General features: G+C 45.6%; 2 protein-coding genes across 2 annotated transcripts in view; one reads left to right on the forward strand and one right to left on the reverse strand.

Moving 5' to 3' along the window:
- The window catches only part of LOC309554200 (NACHT, LRR and PYD domains-containing protein 12-like), a 612,971-nt gene that overhangs the window by 87,808 nt on the left and 497,911 nt on the right, over positions 1-27,252 (forward strand). The window lies entirely within an intron of this gene.
- The window catches only part of LOC309554201 (NACHT, LRR and PYD domains-containing protein 3-like), a 55,546-nt gene that overhangs the window by 3,778 nt on the left and 24,516 nt on the right, over positions 1-27,252 (reverse strand). The window contains exons 2-4 of the mRNA XM_082255835.1: positions 26,175-26,318; positions 8,874-9,044; positions 1,512-1,688 (exon numbers count right to left, since the gene is read on the reverse strand). Of these exons, the coding sequence (XP_082111961.1) occupies positions 1,512-1,688; positions 8,874-9,044; positions 26,175-26,318 (492 nt within the window). The remainder of the gene's footprint in view (positions 1-1,511; positions 1,689-8,873; positions 9,045-26,174; positions 26,319-27,252) is intronic.

Genomic DNA, 27,252 nt, shown 5'->3' on the forward strand with positions numbered 1-27,252 from the left:
ATACTGTGCTCTGTAAGAAATGATGGAAAAGGGGGGGCTTGTACTGTGCTTTGTAAGAAATTATGGAAAAGGGGGGCTTGTACTGTACTTTGTAAGAAATGATGAAAAAGGGGAGCTCGTACTGTGCTCTGTAAGAAATGATGGAAAAGGGGGAGCTCATACTGTGCTATGTAAGAAATTATGGAAAGGGGGCAATCATATTGTCCTCTGTAAGAAATTATGGAAAAGGGGGCGAACACACTGTGCTTTGTAAGAAATTATGGAAAAGGGGGGGGGGCTCCTACTGTGCTCTGTAAGAAATTATGGAAAAGGGGGGCTCGTATTGTGCTTTGTAAGAAATGATGAAAAAGGAGGGGCTCGCACTGTGCTTTGTAAGAAATGATGGAAAAGGGGGGCTCGTACTGTGCTTTGTAAGAAATGATGGAAAGGGGGAACTCGTAGTGTGCTTTGTAAGAAATTATGGAAAAGGGGGGCTCGTACTGTGCTTTGTAAGAAATGATGAAAAAGGGGGGGCTCGCACTGTGCTTTGTAAGAAATTATGGAAAAGGGGGAGCTCGTACTGTGCTCTGTAAGAAATGATGGAAAGGGGGAACTTGTAGTGTGCTTTGTAAGAAATAATGGAAAAGGGGGGCTCATACTGTGCTCTGTAAGAAATTAGCAACATTTTTTACACACTAATGAAAAGTATTTTTCCCTCCTCCTGGAAATGTGTGCGATGTGTAATGTTCAATCTGAAGTCGTACAATGTACGTCAGTGGTCTCCTATGCTGGGAGTAGATCTGATGTAGATTGTATGGAGATGGTGGGATGGGTGATCTCATCTCTTTAAAACTGACCCCAGTATGGAAATACATCAAACCATCCCCTCTGTCCCATACACTAGGGGTTTGATAGGTGTCCCCCATTTATAGAGCCCTTCACCACCTTGTGAAACTCCCACCTAATACTGAGGGGCTGTCCCCATGGCAGGGACCCACACACTAATGGCCACCCAACCATTGGGATACCACACTGTATGTGTGCTGGGCTGCCTTGTACAGGCTAAGAATACAGTTAAAGCGGGGGACAAGGGTATTTTTAATGAAAGTAAAATATTTTTTCTTTAAATGTAAACTTGTGGAAGATTGTAGGACCTGACTAAGATTATTACATAGTTACAGAGTTAGTCAGGTTGAAAAAAGACACAAGTCCACAAGTGGTGGATCTGATTTTCCTCATCCCCCATCTGTAATGATAAAACGTGGGATGAGTAATAAAGTCTCCAACATATGGGATATCTGTGACTGGCACAGGAAATCTAAATCCTGTCTCTCATTATCTGTGTAACTACAGAAATCTCCAATGGGTTCTACAGAAATTGTATAGAATTTTTGTTACCTCACTCTTCCATTTTCATTACAATGCAGCCTAGGTTTCCGAAGACCTCACAACAAGAGGTATTCTTGTCTACATTTTACTATTCACATTCTGAAGCTTAGTATGTATGTTACCTCCAATATAAAAGATCTTACCATTGTCTATTCACAGTGAAGCCGGCATTCCGGAGGACCTCACAACAATGATCTACTTCCGAGTCCGACATCTTGTCATCATACAATGTTGTCTCCAGCCTGGTCAGCGTTTGGTTTGTAGTGATAACCGAGCGAAGATCATCACAGCATGATAATCTTATATTACAGAAATAAACACTGGTGGGAGAAGCAAGAAAGAGAGGTGAAATGTTCTTCCAGTGACTGGCAGAAGTAGACACGTTCCAATGAATAATTAGTGGGTGGGGTCTTAGAAAATAAAATGTTGGGACATTTGACTGGATGATTTAATAGATTATTGGTTGGACCTCTTCTGCGAAATGTAGGCGAGTTGTCACCCACCTGAAAAGTCCTAGACTGGAGTTACACTGTTGCAGGTACATTGTAGTGTGCGCGGTAATGCACAGATTGAAGTTGTGAATGGCTCCATATAGATTCCCTTTCACACTGAACTGTGGCACATTGATGGGAACTGGCCATATAGGAAATAATGGGATTTCTACTTGACGTATCTCCATGCAGCAAAATCCATATTTATGGCTAAATGTACTGACAAGCAATGATAATATGTCAGCATATCAAGCGATCAATTCGACCCTCGGGCGGAGCCGGGTGATGTAATTTCCTGCCTGGAACGAAAACACGAAGTGGTGCTGGTGAGGGATATTATCTACTGCCCATTTGGTTGCTTGCTACATATTATTGCTTGTCAGTGTATTTATTGTCAATAAAGAGACAGTTGTTTTGAAGGACATATTTCACCATTGGCGGCATTTTAGTTTTGTTTGGAGTTCTATATACAGCCAATTAAGAGGTACCAGATCCCGTAAACAGAGTCTAGGCTTGTGACAGCTGATCTGGTGGGAAGTACCCCAAGCCCATTGAGCACCCCAGAGGGGGGACAAGCACGTGAGACCTATACTGTTTATGGATCCAATACTTGAGGTGAGCATTTAATCAGCATGGAGGTGGAGCACTTGAATCCACTTCATTTTGTAGTAAAACACTGGAGGTGACACCATCATTATGTAAGATTGGTCACAAGTTAAAACTGAGATTTGCCCCTGATTGTACTCAGGGGCAGCTTCGAGTCTACTCCAGACTGAAGGAAGGACAAAAGCCTCCCTATCACATACTTACAGGGGTGGAATCCCTTAGCCTCACACCAGGCTATACAGGATTTTCCAAGTCCTATGGTAAATATGTCTAGAGGCCTCCTTCCTGGCCCTTAATAATGTGGGCCCTGAATACCCCCCTGCAAATTGCAATCTGAAGAAGGTCTGGATGCGTTGGAAGGGTCCAGGACCTGCCCACCCCCAGGTTTACTATGTCGGAATACCAAACCCTTCTGGGCCAATCTGACCTTTTCTCCACCTTGATTCTGCACAACAGATGCTTAAGAAGTTGAACTGCAGGAAAGGTATATATCAGAGAAAACTGATCTCAAGGCGACACCAGGGCATCCGTTGCGAGTTCCTGCTAAACCCTGGTCCTAGACACAGATATCCATAGTTTTGTGTTGAACCTGGAAGCCAGCAGATTCATGTCCAGCATCCCCCAACACTGGTAAAGTGTCCTGAAAACTCCTGGATGGAGGGACTATTCCCTAGGGGCTAACCCTCGATGGCTGATGAAATCAAACTCTTACTTTTCCAATCCTGGAATGCACTCTGCAGATAAGGTGGGAACATGAACTTCTGCCCAGTACAGGATGAGATCTATCTCTTTCTGGGCCGCCCAACTCCTGGTACCTTCCTGATGATTGATATATGCCATGGATGTAGGCCCTGTAATAGATTTGTCCAATACAGCTTGGGCATATTGACGGCAGCAATCTTTCCAGTGGGTACCATGTCCCCTGTACTGAATGATGATCCAACATGCCTCCCCATTCTGACAGACAGGAATCTGTCGAGACTAGAGATGGGAAGGCTCGGGATAAAAAATGAAAACATTGGAAAATAAATGTTTTTTTTTCCATGTTTTCTTTCAAAGCGTTTGTTTTTTTGTTTTTTTTCTGGAAAAAAAAGGAGTGTGGAATATGTTCTTTTACAATGATAAATAATACATCTATGTCATGGTATTCAAACTGTATAACATTAAGACCTCAATTAAAGATTTCTGAGATTTTATGTAAAGTTATAAATATATAAAATTATTGCAAGCTCTTTCAGCTGAAGACAAGCGAATCCTGGAATACAGTTCAAGTAACACTATGCTTCTTAATACAGTTCCCAAACAAGAGAAATATGCATTTCCGACACTAGGGGGCACTGAAGAGGAAAGGCTTCAGTTTGGTTTGCTTTGCTTGTGGGCTCCATCTTATACCTCCTACAGTTGGGTGATTGTTGGGATACAGTAGATCAGTGTTTCTCAACTAGGGTTCCTCCTGAGGTTACTAGGGGTTCCTTGAGCAATAGGCAATTTCTGCCTCCCAGATAAGTTTCCAATGACACCATTGTTCCTTTTAGCTATCTGTAAGGGGGTAATTCTTCCCAATGATGACAAGAGTAAAGAGCATTCTTGCCACTGACTGTCACACTAATGTGTCATGAGTTGTAGATCTTTATTTTTTTTAGCAGGGGTTCCCCGAAACCAGAAATTTATTTCAAGGGTTCCTCTGTGTTGAAAAGGTTGAGAAAGGCTGCAGTAGATGATAGACTCTGTCCTCTCTGGCATTAATTGACATGTAGGAGGGTAAATGTGTCTGACAAATTAGTTTATCTTTATAACATACTCACCGTCACTGGGAGTGAAAGACGGATACTTAATGGACACTGAGAATATGGTTTGGATTTCTTCAAGTGGGACAGTAATATTTGTCAGCCATGTATCTCGATAATTATGTGAAGACTATTCCTGGCCTGTTTGATTCTGAACATGTTTATTGAAAGAGCTAATCACATTGGCTTCTGTTCCAGGTTCTTCAGTGTCAGAGACGGACAGTCTGTCACTGGTGGTCCCTTCCTATTGTCTGTGTATTGAGGTGTGATGTGGATTCCATTAAGCCTGTCTGTCCCATTGTTAATTGTTAATGAACTCACATATTGTTTCTGTCCAGATTGCTAGATAATTAGTTCAGGTTAATTCTATTTCTGTACACAATTTCATCTGCATATGATAATGTAATCCGGCAACCCTTGACCTGATGGGGTAATTTGAACAGGAGGGGGATGTCCATGATGTATATAAACTGTGTGACTGTTCAATAAAGGAGAAGGTTCCAGAACAAGCTAAGTTGTCGGCTAGCTTTGTATGGGGGCGGCTGGAATATCTGATATCTATGTTCAAAGCTGAAGGAAGCCGTATACTGACAGAAGCCCACAAACACAGTGTGGGGTCGCGGTTCCGTTACAGTTCTCCACCATCACAGCATTATGTTTCTCTATAGTCTGCTTACTAAATTGCTTTTTCTTTTCCTCCTCTCAGTAAAATGGTGAGACCAACATCTAGAATTTGGAAACATTTCCACAGAACAATTTCTGCTGAGAGTAAAGCTGTGATTTGCAAATATTGTAAGAAGAAATATTGGTTTCCAAAGGCTACAAGGATGACAAAACACATCCTGGCATGCAAGAGGGGCCCTAAAGACATTAAGAATATTTTATGGAATAAAATGATGAGTATCAGAATGAAAGTGTGAGGGTGCTTTTCCCTCCAGAGTTCTCATTCCAGGAACACTCCTGCTGCTTCTGGATCATCAGAAAGTGATTCTTCTCCAGCAGCATCTTCAGGTAAAGAAGAGTTACAAACTACGGCCTCCCAAAAATACACAATCCCTTCATTTATAGAGACAATGACACCAGAAAACCAGGAGAATATTCATCAAGCTCTTCATAGAGCATTACAGTGGGGAAAATAATTATTTGATCCCCTGCAGATTTTGTAAGTTTGCCCACCTACAAAGAAATGAAGGGTCTATCATTTTAATCATAGGTGGATTTTATATGATAGAGACAGAATGTCAACCAAAAATCCAGAAAACAACACATGATACAAATGTTATAAATGGAGTTGCAGTTTAGTGAGTAAAATAAGCATTTGATCCCCAAGCAAAACATGACTTAGTAGTTAGCGGAGAAACCCTTGTTGGTAAGCACTAGGGATGATCGAACTTTTGAAAAGTTTGGTTCGGCCAGAACACCTGAACTTCCCAAAAGTTTGTTTCGGATTCCAGAACCCCATTGAAATCAATGGGACCCGAACTTCTGGAATCAAAAAACACAATTTTGAAGCCCTAAAACCCAATAAATGCCCATAAAAAGTGCCTAGGGTTCTGGGTCATGCCCCAGGGACTATGAATCAGGCAAAGAAAAGTTCTTAAAAATTGTCGTTTTTGATAGAGAGCCAATTATTGAAAAGATTATTGAAAAAAAATTAGATTTCTTTGGATTTAGTGTCTGGGGGGTCTAAAAAGTGTACCTGTGAAGTTTCAGCTCTGTAGCATGTCCAGAACCAGAAAAAAAAGATACTTTTTCTTAGAATTTCAGTATCGCAGGGATGATGTTACCCTCCTTTCACACCTGGGCGTTTTTGTTTCAGGCATTTTTCAGGCGTTTTTTGGGCGTTTGGAGGCAGGCATGACATCTGAACTTCTGTATAGGGGTGTATACAGTGCTGTATCTTGGCCTAGACCAACAAAGCCCAGGCCTAGGACGGCACTTTGCAGGGGGGCAGCAAAAAAGCTGCACCCTGCACGAATAAAAAACAGCCTCCTCCCGGGCCCCGCATGAAAAGGGTCTTTGTCGGCTTTCGCTACACTTTTAATATAGTGCCAGTCTTATGGGGTGAATTGGGCCAGAGGGCAGAGTCCAGGAGGCAAATCAGTCTGGCAACCCCATAAAGCGGTCAGTGATGAGGCTGCACAGATGGGCACTGATGAGACTGAACGTATGGGAACTGATGAGGCTACGCTGATGGACACTGATAGACTTGTGGTCTGTGGTTCACAGATGACAGGGCGGGTTGTAAACAGTAAAGGGCGTGGTCTTTACAGGAAGGGGTGGGTCATATGTAAATTAGGGGGTGCACAAGTTTAGTCAGGCCTAGGGCAGCACAAAACCTAAATACACCACTGGGTATATATATATATATATATATATATATATATATGTATGTGTGTGTGTGTGTGTGTGTGTGTGTGTGTGTGTATGTATATCTATATATATGTATATATATATATATACCCCTAACCCAAAATCTGCATAGTGGGGTCACCCTGACATGGCAGAGTTCGGTCACCCTGGTATGGCAGGCAGAGTCAGCTAAACTACACTACGGTCACCCTGACATGGAAGAGTTCGGTCACCCTGGTATGGCAGAGTCAGCTAAAGTACATTACGGTCACCCTGACATGTTAGAGTTCGGTCACCCTGGTATGGCAGCCTCAGGCAGAGTCAGCTAAACTACACTACGGTCACCCTGACACTTAAAGGTATCCCTACAGAAACTAGATTATTGAATCTAACTATAGTGGTATATAGTACCCTAACTACACTGCATATCCCTTTCCTCACACTAAAAGAACAGCTCCATGCATGAGTAACTGAAATGCTTCCACTCTCTTCCACAGCCCCTGTATTACAGTGCTAGAGGTTTGGCGGGGCTATGTTATATACTGGGGGGCGTATTCACTACTGATTGGCCTCTGGTCCCCGTAGTCACTCCAATCACATTCCTAGCAGACTCCTGCCCCCTCTATTGGCTTTTACTGACTTTTCTGGTCCAATCACGGGCTTTTAAAGCCCAGTTCCTGTCCAATTGCATTTTTGGTGGTTCTGGTGGCCGAGTTCTGAACTTTTACTGCAAAAAGTTCGGAATTCGGCCGAATTTCGAACAGCCAATGTTCGGGTCAAACCGATGGTCGACCCGAACCGTTCGATCATCCCTAGTAAGCACAGAGGTAAGACATTTCTTGTAGTTGATGACCAGGTTTTGCACACATCTCAGGAGGGATTTTGGTCCACTCTTTTGTTAACAGATCTTCTCTAAATCCATAAGGTTTGTCTGCTGTCACTTCGCAACTCAAAGTTTCAGCTCCCTCCATACATTTTCTATAGGATTAAAGTGATTGTAAAGTCTTGTTTTTTTTCAGTAAAAATAATAAACATGTTATACCTATATGCTCTGTGCAGTTGGTTTTGCAGTCTGGATCCTCCTCTTCATTGGGCACCCAAGCCGAGGCACAGCTCCATGTATCCATTCAGACATGGAGCTGGGGTTTGGCCCTACCCCCTCTCTCCCCTCATGGAGCTGGGGTTTGGCCCCACCCCCTCTCTCCCCTCATTGGCTAACTGACTTTGACAGCAGGGGGAGCCAATGGCTCCGCTGCTGTGTCTTAGCCAAGGAGGAGGGTAGTCCCAGATGGTTGAGAAAGTCATGGACATTGCCGGATCGAGAGGGGGCTCAGGTAAGCATTAGGGGAGGGGGGGGGGGCTGCTGCACACGGAAGGTTTTTATCTTAATTCATAGAATGCATTAAGATAAAAAAAAACCTTCTGACTTTAAGCCCCTTTAAGGTCTGGAGACTGGCTAGGCTTTCAAACCACACATGTGAGGTATTGCCATGAGCATCTGAGCGAGAGCAATAATTCTAGCACAAGATCTCCTCTATAACTCTAAACAGGTAACTGTTAACATTTTTTAAAACATCGCCTATGGAGATTTTTAAGTACCGTTGTTTGTCGCCATTCCAAAAGCGTGCGCAATTTTAAAACGTGACATGTTAGGTATCTATTTACTCGGCGTAACTTCATTTTTCATATTATACAAAAAAATTGGGCTAATTTTACTGTTTTGTTTTTATTTAATTAAAAAAAAATTGCATTTGAAAGACCGCTGCGCAAATACAATGTGACATAAAATATTGCAACTATCGCCATTTTATTCTCGAGGGTCGCTGCTAAAAAAAATATGTTATATTGTTTGGGGGTTCCAATTCATTTTCTATCAAAAAATACTGATTTTAACTTGTAAGTAACATATGTCAGGAAATCATCAACCAGAAAAACTGAAATCCAAAAATAGGCAAATCCTCCAGAAGGAGAATATGAGGAGGAAGATCCTCACCAGAGGAGAGCTCTGCTCAATTTTTGGAGAAATAGTTTGTAAGGAGGAAATCAAACATAAAGGAACAAAATACAATAAGATGAAGCTGACTGCACAGCTCTATATAGTATAATATGTGGTTGTGGAGGGTCTCCGGAGGGGGTTTATGTTCATAGGATCCAACCTTCATACCTGAACAGGATACCCACAAAGAGCAAAAAGGAGGAGATAGGCACTCACTGCCCAGAGCCAGGACAGAGGTAGTCTTGGGACTTTTTATGGCAGACAAGGACTCACCTCAGCTCTTGCAGAGCACAGCCAGGATGTCTGAGCCCCTCACATAGAAGTTTCATCCCAGAGTCTTGCAGATTATTATCCGATAAATCCAGTGTGGTGAGGAATCGATTAGTGATAAGAATGGATCGGAGATCATCACACCCGGAGGAAGTAACACCACATCCAACCAACCTGCAGAGACAAATACAGACACATGATATCATATTACCAATATAGTTTTTTCATTGCAGATACCGATATTTTCATCATCGCGTATCGGTATTATCCGATATGCGCCAATATTTTTGTACAATTTAATTTTTATTTTTTTTTTCATGACAGGTACTCTTGTGGAGGGATCTGGGGGTCCAAAAGACCCCAAACCCCTCCTCTGTACTTAAAAGCATTCAAAACACCAAGTTTGGCTGTTTTGAACGCTGTAATTTTTTTAATCTGGCGCTGAGTACCTGGAAGTGATGTCACTCATGACATCACTTCCGGGTTTTTGCATGGAGACCCGATCAGAGTCGAATGCGGGTCTTCGGCGGTCGTGCAGACTGGTTAGATGGGAGACCCGGGTTAGCCGCAGAAGGCGGTGGGAGGGGGGGGCGTCCCCTCCCGCTCCTTGTAATGACAGCCGAGGGGCTTCTCAGCCGCATCGGTTGTCATTACAAGACAGCTGACCATCAGCTATGGATACCGGTACCGGGGTGATGCCTCTAGCTGCAGGCATCATTCCGGTACAACACTTTCCTGAAATATCGGCAATATTGGTCACCTCCGGGGCCGATTCAGATATATCGGGAAAAGTGCATATCGGCCCTCGATATATCGGCTTTGCCGAAAATCTGTCGATCCCGATATTATATTATAAGATAAATATGAGGAATTATCCTGCTGAAAAGTAAAATAACATCACTAGAGCGGAATATCAGAATATACAGAATGTTATACAGAGGAAAGATCTTGTTATTAGGGAAGCTGATAAAGGTGAAGCTGTTGCAGTGCTTATGTCTACACAGTATAAAGAGGGGGGCGCTGTGACACCTCTGTGATGCTCTTATGTACCCGGTTATTAAGCAGAACCCACACGGTGTTTCAAAAAGTGGCTTTTGGAATTGACAGATAAAGGAAAGGATCTGGGGGGGGGGGGGGGGGTTATGAAATACAAGAGCAGAATTTCTGATAGTGCCCCCAGTGACCCCAGTATTCCATCACCTTCCTAAAGCTCATGTAGTGCCCTCCTAGGTAGGTGCTGGAGTGGGTGTATATAGTTTCTGGTTTCTCTGCTTAACAGGGAGACAGCTAGGCCTATTTATATGCTATCTGCTTAACAGAGAGCTGTGATTGATTAGTGAGGCTGATCAGTGTGCTCAGGTGCTGCTAATGCTGTCTTGAGAGTTTCACACTGATCCAATAGCTATGGAGTATCTTGGACAGTGGGTGGAAACCTGGCAGATGAGAGCATGGATGTCTGTACAGCCCTGGCCAATTAGAAGGGGCTGTGCCCCAAGGCATGCTGGGTACATGTATTTATATCTGAAGAGCACATGGTCCAGTCCAGTCTATCGCTACAGAGAGAGGTCAAGGTGGGGAAGGGGCTGCTGCCTCTCCCCAGCACAGGCTGCCATGCGGCCTCAGGTGGTCAACTTGAGGGCCAGAAACATTGAAGTTGCAGCCCATGGTCCTTATGAGAAATTAATGAGGGAGGATGTCCGTGGATCCTGTCTGGTACTACTGAGGAAGGCTGCTGTTAGTGCTTCAGGAACCTTGTGTGTACAGAACCCCACAGGGGGTCCTTGGGACTTGTGCTGTCCCAGACCCCCTCTGGGTGCTAGAAGTCAGCTACTGGGTGCAAGCTAAAGGAGACAGTGGCTAGTGTCTTGAAGAGACAAAGATCACTGGGTTCCTTCAGCTACAAAGGGACTTGTTCATCCCATACAGGCACTGTATGGTTCTGCAGATGATCTGCTACACAGTTCTATTGAGAGAGTTGTCCTCAACTAAGAATAATTAATTTGGAGTATCCTACTGAATCCCTTCTCCTATCCAAGTTCTCCAAATAAAACACAAAAACAAATCCCCTAGACTGGTCATTGAATATAACAAGTGGAAGAGTGTGTGCACCTGGCAGTGTGCAAATACCCTGTATCTGGCTGTGGAGTAATCCGTGGGGGGCAAACCATAATCCAAGCGGCCCTTTGCGGGGGTATCGCTACACTCACAAATCAGGAGTCCCCATTGAAGGACACCTAACCGTGGAAGGAATAGACTCCCTTTTAGAGAATGTAGGGGGAGGAGTGGATATACATTTAAAGCCTTTAGTGCTGAGACTTCTGTGATATATTTCATAGTTACATAGTTAGTCAGGTTGAAAAAAGACACAAGTCCATCTAGTTCAACCAATAAAAGAGAGAAAAAAAAAATCATACAATCCCATATACACAATCCTATACCAGCCGTTGATCCACAGGAAGGCGAAAAACCCCAGAGAAGCATGATCCAATTTACTACAGCAGGGGAAAAATTCCTTCCTGATCCCCCGAGAAGCATTTGGATAGTCCCTGGATCAACTTTACCTATAAATATTAGTACCCAGTTATTTTATGTAAACCCAGGAAATAATCCAGGCCTTTTTTTTAAAGCAATCTAGTGAGCTGGCCAGAACCACCTCTGGAGTGGGTCTATTCCACATTTTCACAGCTTTTACTGTGAAGAAGCCTTTCTGTATTCAGAGATGAAATCTCTTTTCCTCTAGACATAAAGAGTGCCGCCTTGTCCACTATGATGACCTTATAGAGAATAACTCAACAGCAAGTTCATCATATGGACCCCTTAATTATTTATACATGGTGATCATATCCCCCCTTATGTATTTATACATGGAGATCATATCCCCCTTATGTATTTATACATGGTGATCATATCCCCCTTATGTATTTATACATGGAGACCATATCCCCCCTTATATATTTATACATGGAGATCATATCCTCCTTATGTATTTATACATGGTTATCATATCCCCTCTTAGGTATTTATACATGGAGATCATATCCCCCCTTATGTATTTATACATGGAGATCATATCCCCCTTATGTATTTATACATGGTGATCATATCCCCCCTTATGTATTTATACATGATGATTATATCCCCCCCCTTATGTATTTATACATGGTGATCATATCCCCCTTATGTATTTATACATGGAGATCATATCCCCCCTTATGTATTTATACATGGAGATCATATCCTCCCTTATGTATTTATGCATGGTGATTATATCCCCCCTTATGTATTTATACATGGAGATCATATCCCCCTTATGTATTTATACATGGAGATCATATCCCCCTTATGTATTTATACATGGTAATCATATCCCTCCTTATGTATTTATACATGGAGATCATATCCCCCTTATATATTTATACATGGAGATCATATCCCCCTTATGTATTTATACATGGAGATCATATCCCCCTTATGTATTTATACATGGTGACCATACCCTTCCCCCCTTATGTATTTATACATGGAGATAAAATTCCCCCTTATGTATTTATACATGGTGATCATATCCCCCTTATGTATTTATACATGGTGATCATATCCCCCCTTATGTATTTATACATGGAGATCATATCCCCCCTTATGTATTTATACATGGAGATCATATCCCCCCTTATGTATTTATACATGGTGATCATATCCCCCCTTATGTATTTATACATGGAGATCATATCCTCCCTTATGTATTTATACATGGAGATCATATCCCCCCTTATGTATTTATACATGGAGATCATATCCCCCTTATGTATTTATACATGGAGATCATATCCCCCCTTATGTATTTATACATGGAGATCATATCCCCCCTTATGTATTTATACATCGTGATCATATCCCCTCTCAATCTCCTCTTCTCAAGAGAGAATAAATTCAGTTGCTTTAATCTCTCCTCATAGCTGAGCTCCTCCATGCCTCTTATCAGTTTGATTGCCCTTCTCTGCACTTTCTCCAGTTCCCCGATATCCTTTTTGAGAACTGGAGCCCAAAACTGAACTGCATATTCCAGATGAGGTCTTACTAATGATCTAATGAGTAGTGTTGAGCGAACACGGACTGTATTATTCGTGTTCGTACCGAATAATTGGATTTTTGTTACCCGAACACGAACACGGACACTTTACTGTATATTCGGGTAAAAATCCGTGTTCGGTCGTTTTATTTCCGGGTTTTGCATGCTTTGGCGCTCTTTTCATGGCGGGCTTTCAACAGCCAATCAACAATCGTTTAACTGGTGTGCCTTAAGCCATCCCAGCCATGCCTGCAAATGTCTCAGTAGCTGTGATTGGCCGTCTGAAGCATGTGACCAAGTCTTTATAAGTTCGAGGCAGCCGCAGCGGCGTCATTCTGCTGCTTAGATCAGGGACAGAGCACACATCAACGTGCTGGCTGCTGATTAGGGAAAGACAGGCAGGAAAAAACCATTTGTGTCCGGATAGAATTGAGGGACAGGTCGGAGTGTTTAGGCAGGGCGAGTTGTAGGCATTTTAGGGATAGAGTCTGCTGAATTATAGGGTCAGTGTCTTCTACAAACTACAATCGATATTGCTGTGTGGGGGGTGGGGTCTGCACTCAATCCTGATCTACGATCTCTTCTCAATCCTGTTAGGGAGAGGCTGCTGCTGAATTTTAGGGTCAGAGTGTTCTACAAACTACAATCGATATTGCTGTGTGGGGTGGGGTCTGCACTTAGTTCTCCTGATCTACGATCTCTTCTCAATCCTGTTAGGGACAGAGTCTGCTGAATTTTAGGGAAACTGTGTTCTACAAACTACAATCGATATTGCTGTGTGGTGTGGGATAGGAGATAGGCAGGTGTCAGTGATCCACATCCATTTTTCTGTGTGTGGGCTGCAGTGAACACAATCTTTGTGGGGTGCAGTGAACAAAACCTTTGTGGGGGTACAGTGAACACAATCTTTGTGGGGTGCAGTGAAGACAATCCTTGTGGGGTGCAGAGAAGACAATCCTTGTGGGGTGCAGTGAACAAAATCTTTGGGGGGGTACAGTGAACAAAATCTTTGTGGGGTGCAGTGAACACAATCTTTGTGGGGTGCAGTGAAGACAATCCTTGTGGGGTGCAGTGAAGACAATCCTTGTGGGGTGCAGTGAACAAAATCTTTGGGGGGTACAGTGAACACAATCTTTGTGGGGTGCAGTGAACAAAACCTTTGTGGGGTACAGTGAACACAATCTTCGTGGGGTGCAGTGAACAAAACCTTTGTGGGGTACAGTGAACACAATCTTTGTGGGGTGCAGTGAAGACAATCCTTTTGGAGTGCAGTGAACACAATCTTTGTGGGGTACAGTGAACAAAACCTTTGTGGGGTACAGTGAACACAATCTTTGTGGGGTGCAGTGAACACAATCTTTGTGGGGTGCAGTGAACAAAACCTTTGTGGGGTGCAGTGAACACAACCTTTGTGGGGTACAGTGAACACAATCTTTGTGGGGTGCAGTGAACAAAACCTTTGTGGGGTACAGTGAACACAATCTTTGTGGGGTGCAGTGAAGACAATCCTTTTGGAGTGCAGTGAACAACATCTTTGTGGGGTACAGTGAACACAATCTTTGTGGGGTGCAGTGAACAAAATCTTTGTGGGGTACAGTGAACACAATCTTTGTGGGGTGCAGTGAAGACAATCCTTGTGGGGTGCAGGGAAGACAATCCTTGTGGGGTGCAGTGAACAAAACCTTTGTGGGGTACAGTGAACACAATCTTTATGGGGTACAGTGAACACAATCTTTGTGGGGTGCAGTGAACAAAACCTTTGTGGGGTACAGTGAACACAATCTTTGTGGGGTGCAGTGAACAAAACCTTTATGGGGTACAGTGAAGACAATCTTTGTGGGGTGCAGTGAAGACAATCCTTTTGGAGTGCAGTGAACAAAATCTTTGTGGGGTACAGTGAACACAATCTTTGTGGGGTGCAGTGAACAAAATCTTTGTGGGGTACAGTGAACACAATCTTTGTGGGGTACAGTGAACACAATCTTTGTGGGGTACAGTGAACACAATCTTTATGGGGTACAGTGAACACAATCTTTGTGGGGTGCAGTGAACAAAACCTTTGTGGGGTACAGTGAACACAATCTTTGTGGGGTGCAGTGAACAAAACCTTTATGGGGTACAGTGAAGACAATCTTTGTGGGGTGCAGTGAAGACAATCCTTTTGGAGTGCAGTGAACAAAATCTTTGTGGGGTACAGTGAACACAATCTTTGTGGGGTGCAGTGAACAAAATCTTTGTGGGGTACAGTGAACACAATCTTTGTGGGGTGCAGTGAAGACAATCCTTGTGGGGTGCAGTGAAGACAATCCTTGTGGGGTGCAGTGAACAAAATCTTTGGGGGGTACAGTGAACACAATCTTTGTGGGGTGCAGTGAACAAAACCTTTGTGGGGTACAGTGAACACAATCTTTGTGGGGTGCAGTGAACAAAACCTTTGTGGGGTACAGTGAACAAAACCTTTGTGGGGTGCAGTGAACAAAACCTTTGTGGGGTGCAGTGAACACAACCTTTGTGGGGTACAGTGAACACAATCTTTGTGGGGTTCAGTGAACAAAACCTTTGTGGGGTACAGTGAACACAATCTTTGTGGGGTGCAGTGAACACAATCTTTGTGGGGTGCAGTGAACAAAACCTTTGTGGGGTGCAGTGAACACAACCTTTGTGGGGTAAATGAACACAATCTTTGTGGGGTGCAGTGAACAAAACCTTTGTGGGGTACAGTGAACACAATCTTTGTGGGGTGCAGTGAACACAATCTTTGTGGGGTGCAGTGAACAAAACCTTTGTGGGGTGCAGTGAACACAACCTTTGTGGGGTACAGTGAACACAATCTTTGTGAGGTGCAGTGAAGACAATCCTTGTGGGGTGCAGTGAAGACAATCCTTGTGGGGTGCAGTGAAGACAATCCTTGTGGGGTGCAGTGAACAAAATCTTTGGGGGGTACAGTGAACACAATTTTTGTGGGGTGCAGTGAACAAAACCTTTGTGGGGTACAGTGAACACAATCTTTGTGGGGTGCAGTGAACAAAACCTTTGTGGGGTACAGTGAACACAATCTTTGTGGGTTGCAGTGAAGACAATCCTTTTGGAGTGCAGTGAACAAAATCTTTGTGGGGTACAGTGAACACAATCTTTGTGGGGTGCAGTGAACAAAACCTTTGTGGGGTACAGTGAACACAATCTTTGTGGGGTGCAGTGAACAAAACCTTTGTGGGGTACAGTGAACACAATCTTTGTGGGGTGCAGTGAAGACAATCCTTTTGGAGTGCAGTGAACACAATCTTTGTGGGGTGCAGTGAACAAAACCTTTGTGGGGGACAGTGAACACAATCTTTGTGGGGTACAGTGAACACAATCTTTGTGGGGTACAGTGAACACAATCTCATACTTCTGAAGCTTTGAGGGTGCTGCCTGTTCTATACTCCTCCTCCTCCTCTTCCTCATCCATCCTTTTAGGGGTACAAACAATAGTAATTGGGGCCTAGTGTGCTTCTGTACGTGTGAAAAACATACACTTTTTTTTGATCATATTTCCTATTCCGCTATTCAATAAAAACCTTTGGGGCTCAATTAAATTGCGGAATAGTCTGTGTCGGTACGTGTGAGATCCACCTTTCCAAGTTTTTGGGGTTCATCTCATACTTCTGAAGATTTGAGGGTGCTGCCTGTTCCATACTCCTCTTCCTCATCCTCCCTTTAGGGTAGGAAAAAATTTAATCGGGCCTAGTCTGTGTTTGTACGTGTGAGATACACAGTTTTTTATCCTATTCCGCTATTCAATACACACCCTTTTGGTGTAAAAAACATTAAATTGCGGCATAGTTTGCATATTTGACTGTGAGATACACCCGTGCGATACTGTTGTTCTTTTGTTCCGCTATTCAATAAAGACCTTTCTAGGGCAAGATCTTAAATTTCAGAAATATGAGGAGAGCGTCAAATAGGGGCCGTGGCCTGGGTCGTGGTGGTGCTGCTGCTAGAGCTCCTGTTGCAAGGAGAGGACGTGGTCGATCTGTGCCAGCTACACGCACAAGTGAAACACCTTCCTCAAGTGTGAGTAGGCGACAGAACCTGCATCAGTATTTGGTAGGGCATCATACGCCCCTAGAAGTGATGAGGCCAGAACAAGTGGAGGCGATAGTAGATTGGTTTGCTGCTGACAGTGCCTCCAGTTCCTTCACATTGTCTCCCACCCAGTCTACTGCAGAAAGGTCACAGTTGGCACCTGCAGCCGATGTCCAACCGTCTTTCACCTCACCCCCTTGCAAATCAGGCAAGCAGTCTGAGCCCCAAGCCATACAGCAGTCTCTTCTTCTTTTTGATGACTCTGTCAGCAGGGTTTCCCAGGGCCATCCACCTAGCCCTGCCCCAGAAGTGGAAGAGATTGAGTGCAGCGATGCCCAACCACTTATTTCTCAAGATGAGTACATGCAAGGATCATCGCAGCACGTCTCCGATGATGACGAAACGCAGATGCCAACTGCTGCGGCGTTCAGCATTGTGGAGACCGACAAGGAGGGCAGGGGTGAAGACTGGGTGGAAGATGATGTGGAGGACGATGAGGTCCTCGACCCCACATGGAATGAACGTCATGCAGGTGACCTGAGTAGTTTGGAGGAAGAGGCGGTGGTCGCACAGAGCCACCAGCACAGCAGAAGAGGGAGCAGGGTGCAGAAGCGGAGCGGCCGTGCCCTAGACACTACGCCCGCTACTGCCCAACGCAGCAAGGGAACGAGCGCACCAAAGTCAGCTCAAAGGAGTTCTCTAGCGTGGAAGTTCTTTAGAAAATGTGCTGATGACAGGACACGAGTGGTTTGCACCCTGTGCAATCAGAGCTTGAAGCGAGGCATAAACCTTCTCAACCTGAGCACAACCTGCATGATCAGGCATCTAAGTGCAAAGCACGAGCTGCAGTGGAGTACACACCTTCAAAACCAAGAAACGTCTCTGGCTCATCCTGCTTCCTCTTCTGCTGCAGTCTCGGCCGCTCCAGCCACATCTGTAGTGATACCGGCACCTGCCACCCCGCAAACAGACGATCTGTCAGCAACACCACCACCTGGGTCACCAACAACCATCTCCACAATGTCCCGTGGAAGCGTTCAGCTTTCCATCTCCCAAACACTTGAGAGGAAGAGGAAGTACCCCCCTTCTCACCCGCGATCCCTGGCCCTGAATGCCAGCATTTCAAAATTATTGGCCTTTGAAATGCTGTCATTCCGTCTGGTGGAGACGCACAGTTTTAAAAACCTTATGTCGGTGGCTGTCCCACAGTACGTCGTGCCCAGCCGCCACTACTTTTCCAGGCAAGCCATCCCTTCCCTACACAACCAAGTGGGGGAAAAAATCAGGTGTGCACTGCGCAACGCCATCTGTGCCAAGGTCCACCTAACTACCGATACGTGAACGCACGGTCAGGGGCGTTATATCTCCCTAACGGCACACTGGGTAAATGCAGTGGCGGATGGGCCTGAGGCGGATAGCAATTTGGCGCATGTCCTTCCACCACCGAGGATTGCAGGGCGCTTCAGTTTGCCTCCTGTTCCTAACTCCTCCTACTCCGCTTCCTCATCCTCTACCGCCTCCTCATCCGGACAGCGTAACACCTTCACCACCAACTTCAGCACGGCCAGGGGTAAACGACAGCAGGCAGTTTTACAACTTGCCTGTTTGGGGGACAAACCACACACCGCGCAGGAGTTGTGGAGGAGCATGGAACAGCAAACAAATGAGTGGTTGCTGCCAGCGAGCCTCAAGCCCGGCCTGGTGGTGTGCGATAACGGGAGAAATCTCATAGCAGCTCTGGGCCTAGCCGGTTTGACGCACATCCCTTGCCTGGCGCATGTGCTGAATTTGGTGGTGCAGAGGTTCCTTAAAAACTACCCCGATATGTCAGAGCTGCTGCAGAAAGTGCGGGCCGTTTGTGCGCACTTTCGGCGTTCTCACCCTGCTGCTGCTCGCCTGGCAGCGCTGCAGCGTAACTTCGGCCTTCCCGCTCACCGCCTCATATGTGACGTGCCCACAAGGTGGAACTCCACCTTGCACATGCTGGAAAGACTGTGCGAGCAGCAGCAGGCCATAGTGGAGTTTCAGCTGCAGCACGCACGCGTGAGTCGCTCTGCGGAACAGCACCACTTCACCACCAATAACTGGGCCTCCATGCGAGACCTGTGTGCCTTGTTGCGCTGTTTTGAGTACTTCACCAACATGGCCAGTGGCAATGACGCCGTTCTCAGCTTAACTATCCCACTTCTATGCCTCCTTGAAAAAACAATTCGGTCGATGATGGAAGAGGATGTGGCACAGGATGAGGAGGAGGAGGATGAAGAGGTAACATTTCAAAGGATTTCAGGGCAGTCATTCGCAAGGGGCTCCGAGGGTGGGTTCCTGCACACACAAACGCCAGGGACACAATTGTCCAGCAGGGGCACAGTTCTGGAGGATGAGGAGGAGGAGGAGCTGGAGGAGGAGATGGAACCATGTTCACAGCAGGGTGGCACCCAGGCCAGCTCATGGCCATCACTGGTGCGTGGCTGGGGGGATACAGAGGACACGGACGATACACCTCCCACAGAGGACAGCCTTTCGTCGCCTCTGGGCAGCCTGGCACACATGAGCGATTACATGCTGCAGTGTCTCCACAACGACCGCCGAGTTGCCCACATTCTAACTTGTGCTGATTACTGGGTGGCCACGCTGCTGGATCCCCGTTACAAGGACAACGTACCGTCCTTAATTCACTCACTGGAGCGCGATCGCAAGATGCGCGAGTACAAGCGCACGCTGGTAGACGCGATGCTGCTGGCATTCCCATCTGACAGCGGGGCCACAGTGGAAGCCCAAGGCAGAGGAGGAGGAGGAGGAGGTCGCCAACTCAACCAGGGCACCGCCAGCACCTCAGAAGGCAGGGTTAGCATGGCCGAAATGTGGAAAAGCTTTGTCAGCACGCCACAACAAACAGCAGCACCAGCAGCTCAGATGGAACGTCTTAGCAGGAGGCAGCATTTTACCAACATGGTGGAGCAGTATGTGTGCACACGCCTACATGTAGTGAATGAGGGGTCTGCCCCCTTCAACTTCTGGGTCTCCAAATTGGGCACATGGCCTGAGCTTGCCCTTTACGCCTTGGAGGTGCTGGCGTGCCCTGCAGCCAGTGTATTATCTGAACGGGTATTTAGCACGGCTGGGGGTGTTATAACAGACAAGCGCAGCCGCCTGTCCAGAGACAATGTGGACAAGCTCACGTTCATTAAAATGAACCAGGCATGGATCCCACGGGACTTTTCCGTACCTTGTGCAGAATAGCAATGGATACCGACCTTACCCAGCCATTGTTACATTTTTGCTCTTTCTCACTCTTTTGGGGTGTACCCTCATTTAAAATTTGTGAAAAGAAGCAGTGTTGGCTACCCCGTCCTCCTCCTCAGGGCCAGATTAACGTAGGGGCTATTGGAGCTGCAGCTCCATGCAGGCCCCTACCTTTTATATAGGCCCCGGGTTGGCCATATTCACTGTGACCGCTCTTCTGTCACTTGTAAACACAGAAGTCTGGCTTCTATGCTCGCTTCCCCAGGCAGCACCCTCAGAACCTCCCCACACAGCGCGAAGGCCGGACAAGGAGGGACAGTTGCCGATGCATGGATGTGTTTATGGGCTTCAGAGACAGCATCCCATGTTGAATTAGGCATGCATGGCTGCACCCTTCCTCCTCTGGGTGCATGCCAAGGCACGGCCCTTAAGGCCCTTCAAAATCCTCAGCACCAAGACCATGATGCTCTTAATCCGGCCCTGGTCCTCCTCCACCGCCGCTTCCACCTACACCGCCCATAGGTGTGCGCAGCCTATTGCATTAGGGTGTGCACCCCAAAGTTGAAATACACATGCATGTGTTTGCCTACATGTACATGGCCCCGATACATTACTCTCCCTGCTGGCAAAGAGAAATAGAGCAGAGCAGGTGCGAGGGAGATCTTTCCCATCTCCTCACTGGCAAACAGAGCGATAATGCTATGTGCCCTAGGTGATTAGGGTGTGCCCAGGTACACCAGGCACACCCTGTGCGCACGCCTATGACACCGCCACATCCACCACCACCTCAACCTCCCTCCTACTCCTTATGGGCCTCGTCCTTCAGAGATGAAGAACATTGTTTTATTTTTCAGTTTTTTTTTGTTGTTTTAAGTTATTTCCCTATCCACATTTGTTTGCAGAGCACTTGCCATGCTCTTAACTACGTTTTGCTGCCATTTGCAGCACTCTAGCCCTTTCCATTGGTGTTTTAGAGCCATTTTAGTGCCTTAAAGTTCGGGTCCCCATTGACTTCAATGGGGTTCGGTGTCCGGGAAAAGTTCAGTAAAAGTCCGGGACACGGACCCGGACTTTTTTTTAAAGTTCGGCCGAACCCGTCGAACACGGACATCTAGGTGTCCGCTCAACCCTACTAATGAGTCCATACCTCACTTATACAAGAAAGGACTTTGCTTGCTTTGGAAACAGTAGCTTGGCATTGCATAAGCTTATGATCTACCAGAAAACCCAGATCCTTCTCCACCATTGACTCCCCCAGATCCTTCTCCACTATTGACTCCCCCAGTTCCACTCCCCCCAGTACGTATAATGCATGCATATTCTTAGCCCCCAAGTGCAGAACTTTACATTTATCAACATTAAACCTCATTTGCCACACAGTTGCCCAATGAAACAGTGCATTGAGGTTGGTTTGTAAGTTGGAGACATTCTGTAAGGAAGTTATTCTACTGCAAAGCTTGGTGTCATCTCCAAAGACTGAAATGGTACTTTTATTCCCAGACCCTATATCATTTATAAAGATATTTAAAAGTAAGGGTGCCAACACATAACCTTGGGGTACACCACCGATAACCTTAGACCATTCAGAGTAAGAATTATTAATCACTACTCACCAAATTCATTTTTTAGCCAGTTTTCTATCCATTTACAACCTGATTTTTCCAAGCCTGTAGACTTTACCTTATACATTAGCCGTGTGTGGCCAACTGTGTGTGTGGCGATTTTGCAAAATCAAAGTATACTGCATCCACAGCCACCCCTCTGTCCAAGTATACCACGTCCACAGCCACCCCTCTGTCCAAGTATTCCACATCCACAGCCACCCCACTGTCCAAGTATACCACCTCCACAGCCACCCGATTGTCCAAGTATACCACCTCCACAGCCACCCCTCTGTCCAAGTATACCATATCCACAGCCACCCCTCTGTCCAAGTATAACACGTCCACAGCCACCCCTCTGTCCAAGTATAACACGTCCACAGCCACCCCTCTGTCCAAGTATAACACGTCCACAGCCACCCCTCTGTCCAAGTATTCCACATCCACAGCCACCCCTGTCCAAGTATACCACATCCACAGCCACCCCTCTGTCCAAGTATACCACATTCCCAGCCACCCCTCTGTCCAAGTATACCACGTCCACATCCACCCCTCTGTCCAAGTATACCACATCCACAGCCACCACCCTGTCCAAGTATACCACGTCCATAGCCACCCCTCTGTCCAAGTATACCATGTCCACAGCCACCCCTCTGTCCAAGTATACCATGTCCACAGCCACCCCTCTGTCCAAGTATACCACGTCCACAGCCACCCCTCTGTCCAAGTATACCATGTCCACAGCCACCCCTCTGTCCAAGTATACCATGTCCACAGCCACCCCTCTGTCCAAGTATACCATGTCCACAGCCACCCCTCTGTCCAAGTATACCACATCCACAGCCACCCCTCTGTCCAAGTATACCACGTCCACAGCCACCCCTCTGTCCAAGTTTTTACTTACCTCCTCATAAAAAGAAATCAGGTTTGTTTGACAACTTCTGTTTTTCATGAATCAATGCGGTCTGTGGTTCTAAAGCCAGAAACATCATCTGCATGCAGCTCCCCCCCCCTTATACTCAGCCTCAGTCTGATCTCTATCCAGTGATGTGCACGAGAGCAGAGGCTCTCTCGGCTCTCTCCCTCCTCATTGGCTCAGAGACAGCAGCAGAAGCCAGTTCAATCACAGCCAGTGACGAGGGAGCGGGGACAGGTCCAAGCCCCATTCTGTGTGTCTTATGGACAAAGCCCAGCTCATAAGTGAGCACGGACGAGTGCCCTCATAGCAAATGGATTGCTATGATGGCACTCAACAGGGTAAAGGGGGTCCCAGAAGAGGAGGATCTGGGCTGCTCTGTGCAAAACCATTACAGGGTAGGTAAATGTTTGTTGTTTTGACAAAAAAAACCCTTTAATATCACTTTAGTACCTGTTGAATTTCTATTAACTCATCATTCTTTCTTGTTTGGTGGTGTGTACTATGTACGGAAATGTGTAACATCGATTGGGACACATTTTCTCCCTCTTTATTCTATATATGGGATGGTGGGAGGTTTTCATTTTATTTGGATTTGGATTCATAGATGATCTACTACTGGTATGGAACAGAGATCACCAACGTTTAGGTTTGTAAAATATAGTAATAATAACAAGGTAAATGTACAATTTTCTTATGATTGAAGTGATAAGGTAATTGATTTTTGGGTGTGACTTCGGAGGTTGACACATAAGTACTTATAAGAACTTTTCACAGATCCTGTGTTGGCAATTCTACATTGATAGCCTTGAGCTGTCACCCTGCACATCCCAACAAGTCTGGTAGGAGAATCCATTGGTGACAGAAGGATCTCCTCAACTGATGAACTGATGATCTGATAAAAGTGGATGTAAACCCTCTATATGTATCCAGTGAAGTGACTATCCTCAGGTGAAACACAGAGATAAAACATTTATCTGCAGCCCTCTCTGCTCTACAGCCATCTAAAACACACAGATCAAAGGCTTTTTCTCAGCTCCAGCAGGCAGAGGGCGGAGATATGATGTCACACGCTGATCAGCATAGAGAGGAGAGGTGAGTGTAATCTGAGACCTGAGTGGAAGGAAAGGGCACACCCCCTCTATATGGTATCATAGGAAAACATGCTCAGCTACTACTGTCAATCATGTGCTGGGGGGCCATCCAGAAAGAACCACACCCCGTGCTTTGAAATGAGGTCAGTACATGCAATAGAAGGATAGAGAAATCTCCTCAGAGCGCATCTCTCCTGTCGGACCCCCTACCGGGTGGGAAGATAGTTTGAATAGTAGGAATCATGTGTCATTCTTACAAAAGGAGGCATGTAAACACGGATGCCATTCATGTGCGTCGGGTCATTAGGGGACAATCCCCATCAGGAGTTTGTATGGTGTAGTCGTTTGGAAGTGAAGCCAATAGGCCCAGGTGTTTGAGAATTTTGAGGGAGAATCACGTGCGATATGAAATAATTCTTCCATCTCTTCAATTTTACGTAAGTGAGTGAACCAATCAGACACGAACGGGGTGCAGGATGTGTCCCCGTATATTGAGATGTAAAGTTTAGCAGCATTGACTATATGCATCGCCAACAATTTGGTGTATAGTCTAGGGCAGTGATGGCGAACCTTGGCACCCCAGATGTTTTGGAACTACATTTCTCATTATGCTCAATTACACTGCAGAGTAGTTCCAAAACATCTGGGGTGCCAAGGTTCGCCATCACTGGTCTAGGGTGTATGTAGAGACCTGGGAGATTATGCCATGGATCTCGGACCAGTAAGGCTGCAGTAATGGGCATGTGTGTAAAAGTGTGCCAGGCTCTTTAGCACATCTCCAGCATTGGTTGGACACCTCTGGATTAAATTTCCGCAACTGGACTTGAGTCCGGTACCAGCGCAACATGAGCTTATAGTTATTCTCCTACTTTGAGACATTTACTGATCCTTTATGTACATTAGTAAAGATATGTTCCCATTGCTCCAGGGATATTTTTATTTTCAGGTCCTTTTCCCAAGCCTGGCAGGCTTTACCAGAGTGAGGGAGTGTATCAGAAAAAAGCATACTGTGGACAGTTGATATCACATGGTGCTGAGGCGAGGATTGAGAGCATAAAGACTCAAAAGGGGTGAGGGATCGAGAGACTGAGGAATACTGGTCTATATCTCGTGGGAGATGGCAAACTTGAATCTAAGTCCAATAGGGAAACAGAGCCCCTTGCATCTGAAAAGACACGGTGTTATAGTTAACCATTTCCCACCCGGCCATTCTGCTGTAGGTGGCCAGGCGGTGGTTTCATTATCTTGACTGTGCATCATATGACATCCAGCAGGATAACCCGCTTGTGCGCGACGATCGGTGGTGGGGTGTGTCACTCTGACACACCGCATCTCCAATCTCGGTATAGAGCCTATTATGTAAGCTCTTTACCATGTGATCAGCTGTGTCAAATCACATCGTAACCAGGAGGTTCCGGTTATTGGCTTTTCCTCTATTCACACTGACAGGGCGCAAGTTGAGGAGAGCCAATAAGTGGCTCTCCTGATGGGGGGGGGGGGGGGTGTCTGTGCTGACAATCAACACATTGATTATCAGTGCAGACCCATCAGAGGTGCCCACAATGATGCCCACAAGTGCCCATCTAGAGTGCCAATCCATGCACACCAGGGACGCCAATCCATGCACACCAGGGATGGCAATCAGTGTCCTTTAGGGATGCCAATTAGTTCCTATCAGTAATGCCTATCAGTGCCTCCTCATTAATTCTGCCCATCAGTGCCCATCAGTGCCACCTATCAGGGCCCATCAATGCTGTTCTATATAAATAATTATCATTTTCATTTCCAGCCAGCAGGTGGAGCTGTAATATATTTTCCACATGTTTACCAGCCTGCCCTTCCCTGGTTCACTGTACAAACCATGTTGTTTCCAGAGCCCCCATCGCTCAAGCTCTAATTTCCATTCCCAACTGATTGACTCAGAAGAGTGAGAGGAGAAGAGTGAACAAATTGCTGAAACCCACCTGAGGGACTTCACTGGATAACTAAGGATGGATTGATCCATGGTGTCTGCAGCTGCAGAGGTCACTAACAGCTTGTTTAAAATTATTTTTGCTGCTTATATGGATGTTCATTCCATATGTACATAGCCGGTCACTATTCTACTTTAAGGAGAACCTCAAATCCCAGGGATGAGATTACAATGAGGGGGATTCCCTCGGAGAGAGGAGAAGACATGAGAAGAGGGCAGGTGATGAAAGATTCTACATCGGTGAGAATGGAGGACACCCTGAGATAAAAGAAAACACTGAGAGATGGGATCAATCACAAGACATCACATTTCCCGATCACTGCAGAATCACAGGTTTCTCTTACCATAATTCCTGAATTTTACTCTTCGGGTTAATCAGAAAGGAAAGAGTATCAGACTCCATTATATCTTCTGAAGAGGAAGACTCTTCATCTTCTGCTTTGTCCTCTCCTGGACAATCTTTACTGGAAATAGTACAATGCTGAAATCTAAAACACAATAATGAGATAATAATTACCACCAAGAATGTATGACCTCTGACAACAAGTATAACAATGTAACAACCAACATTTCCCTTCCACATGGCTGGCTTTGGCTGCCATTGGTGGCTATGAAAAGTCCCACCCCAGACAAAACTTAAAGGAGGCCCCTGGTATATATACAGGATCTCTGTCCTACCTACACAGGGGTTTCCACTGGTAATCTTACCCCCAATACAGTTTTATGGCGACCCTCTATATGTGTACTGGTAATACCAAGACCCCCCCTATAATCCTTTTATGTTGGGGGTCTTTGCTGTATATTGGAAAATAGGAAAAGGGAGATATGAAGAGGGAACCTTCCGACCTGTGTCTCTACTGCTTTCAATATTGGAGGAACATATTTCCAGGGGGATTGGATTTGGAGTAGAGGAATCTTAGAATATAATAAAGAAGTCAAATAAACCTAAAAAATAGACAAAAAAGTAAAGCACCCCCCCCCCCCACACCACACACACATGTCCCCCTCGGACACACAGATCATGTACACATGTAAAACTGCAGCAGGCGGCCCAGAAGTGGTTAATCTGCAGCTGCTGTAATTTTCTGAAAATGCAATATGGCCACCTGGAGGCGCTCTGTACACAGAATGTGTACTGACCACACCCAAGAAACATCATTTCCTGCTTGTGTGATTGGCTCACTGATTTTCCCAGATACAAGTCAGATTTCAGGCATCCCCTGCAACTAAAAATTTCACTAAATACTCCCAATAAGAACACGTCTAAAGGGATGCAGGCCCAGCAGATTTCCTCAATAGTGCTCTGCAGTTGCACAGCTGGTTTATAATTAAGAAACCACTCCCATTAGACCCATTTAAGTGGAAGGGGAACCCCACGCCTAAATGAAAAAAAAAAGGCTTAGGGTCCCCCCCCCCAAGCTC

The sequence above is a fragment of the Pelophylax lessonae genome, assembly GCF_965119305.1.
Source record: "Pelophylax lessonae genome assembly, chromosome: 4".
Taxonomy (NCBI): domain Eukaryota; kingdom Metazoa; phylum Chordata; class Amphibia; order Anura; family Ranidae; genus Pelophylax; species Pelophylax lessonae.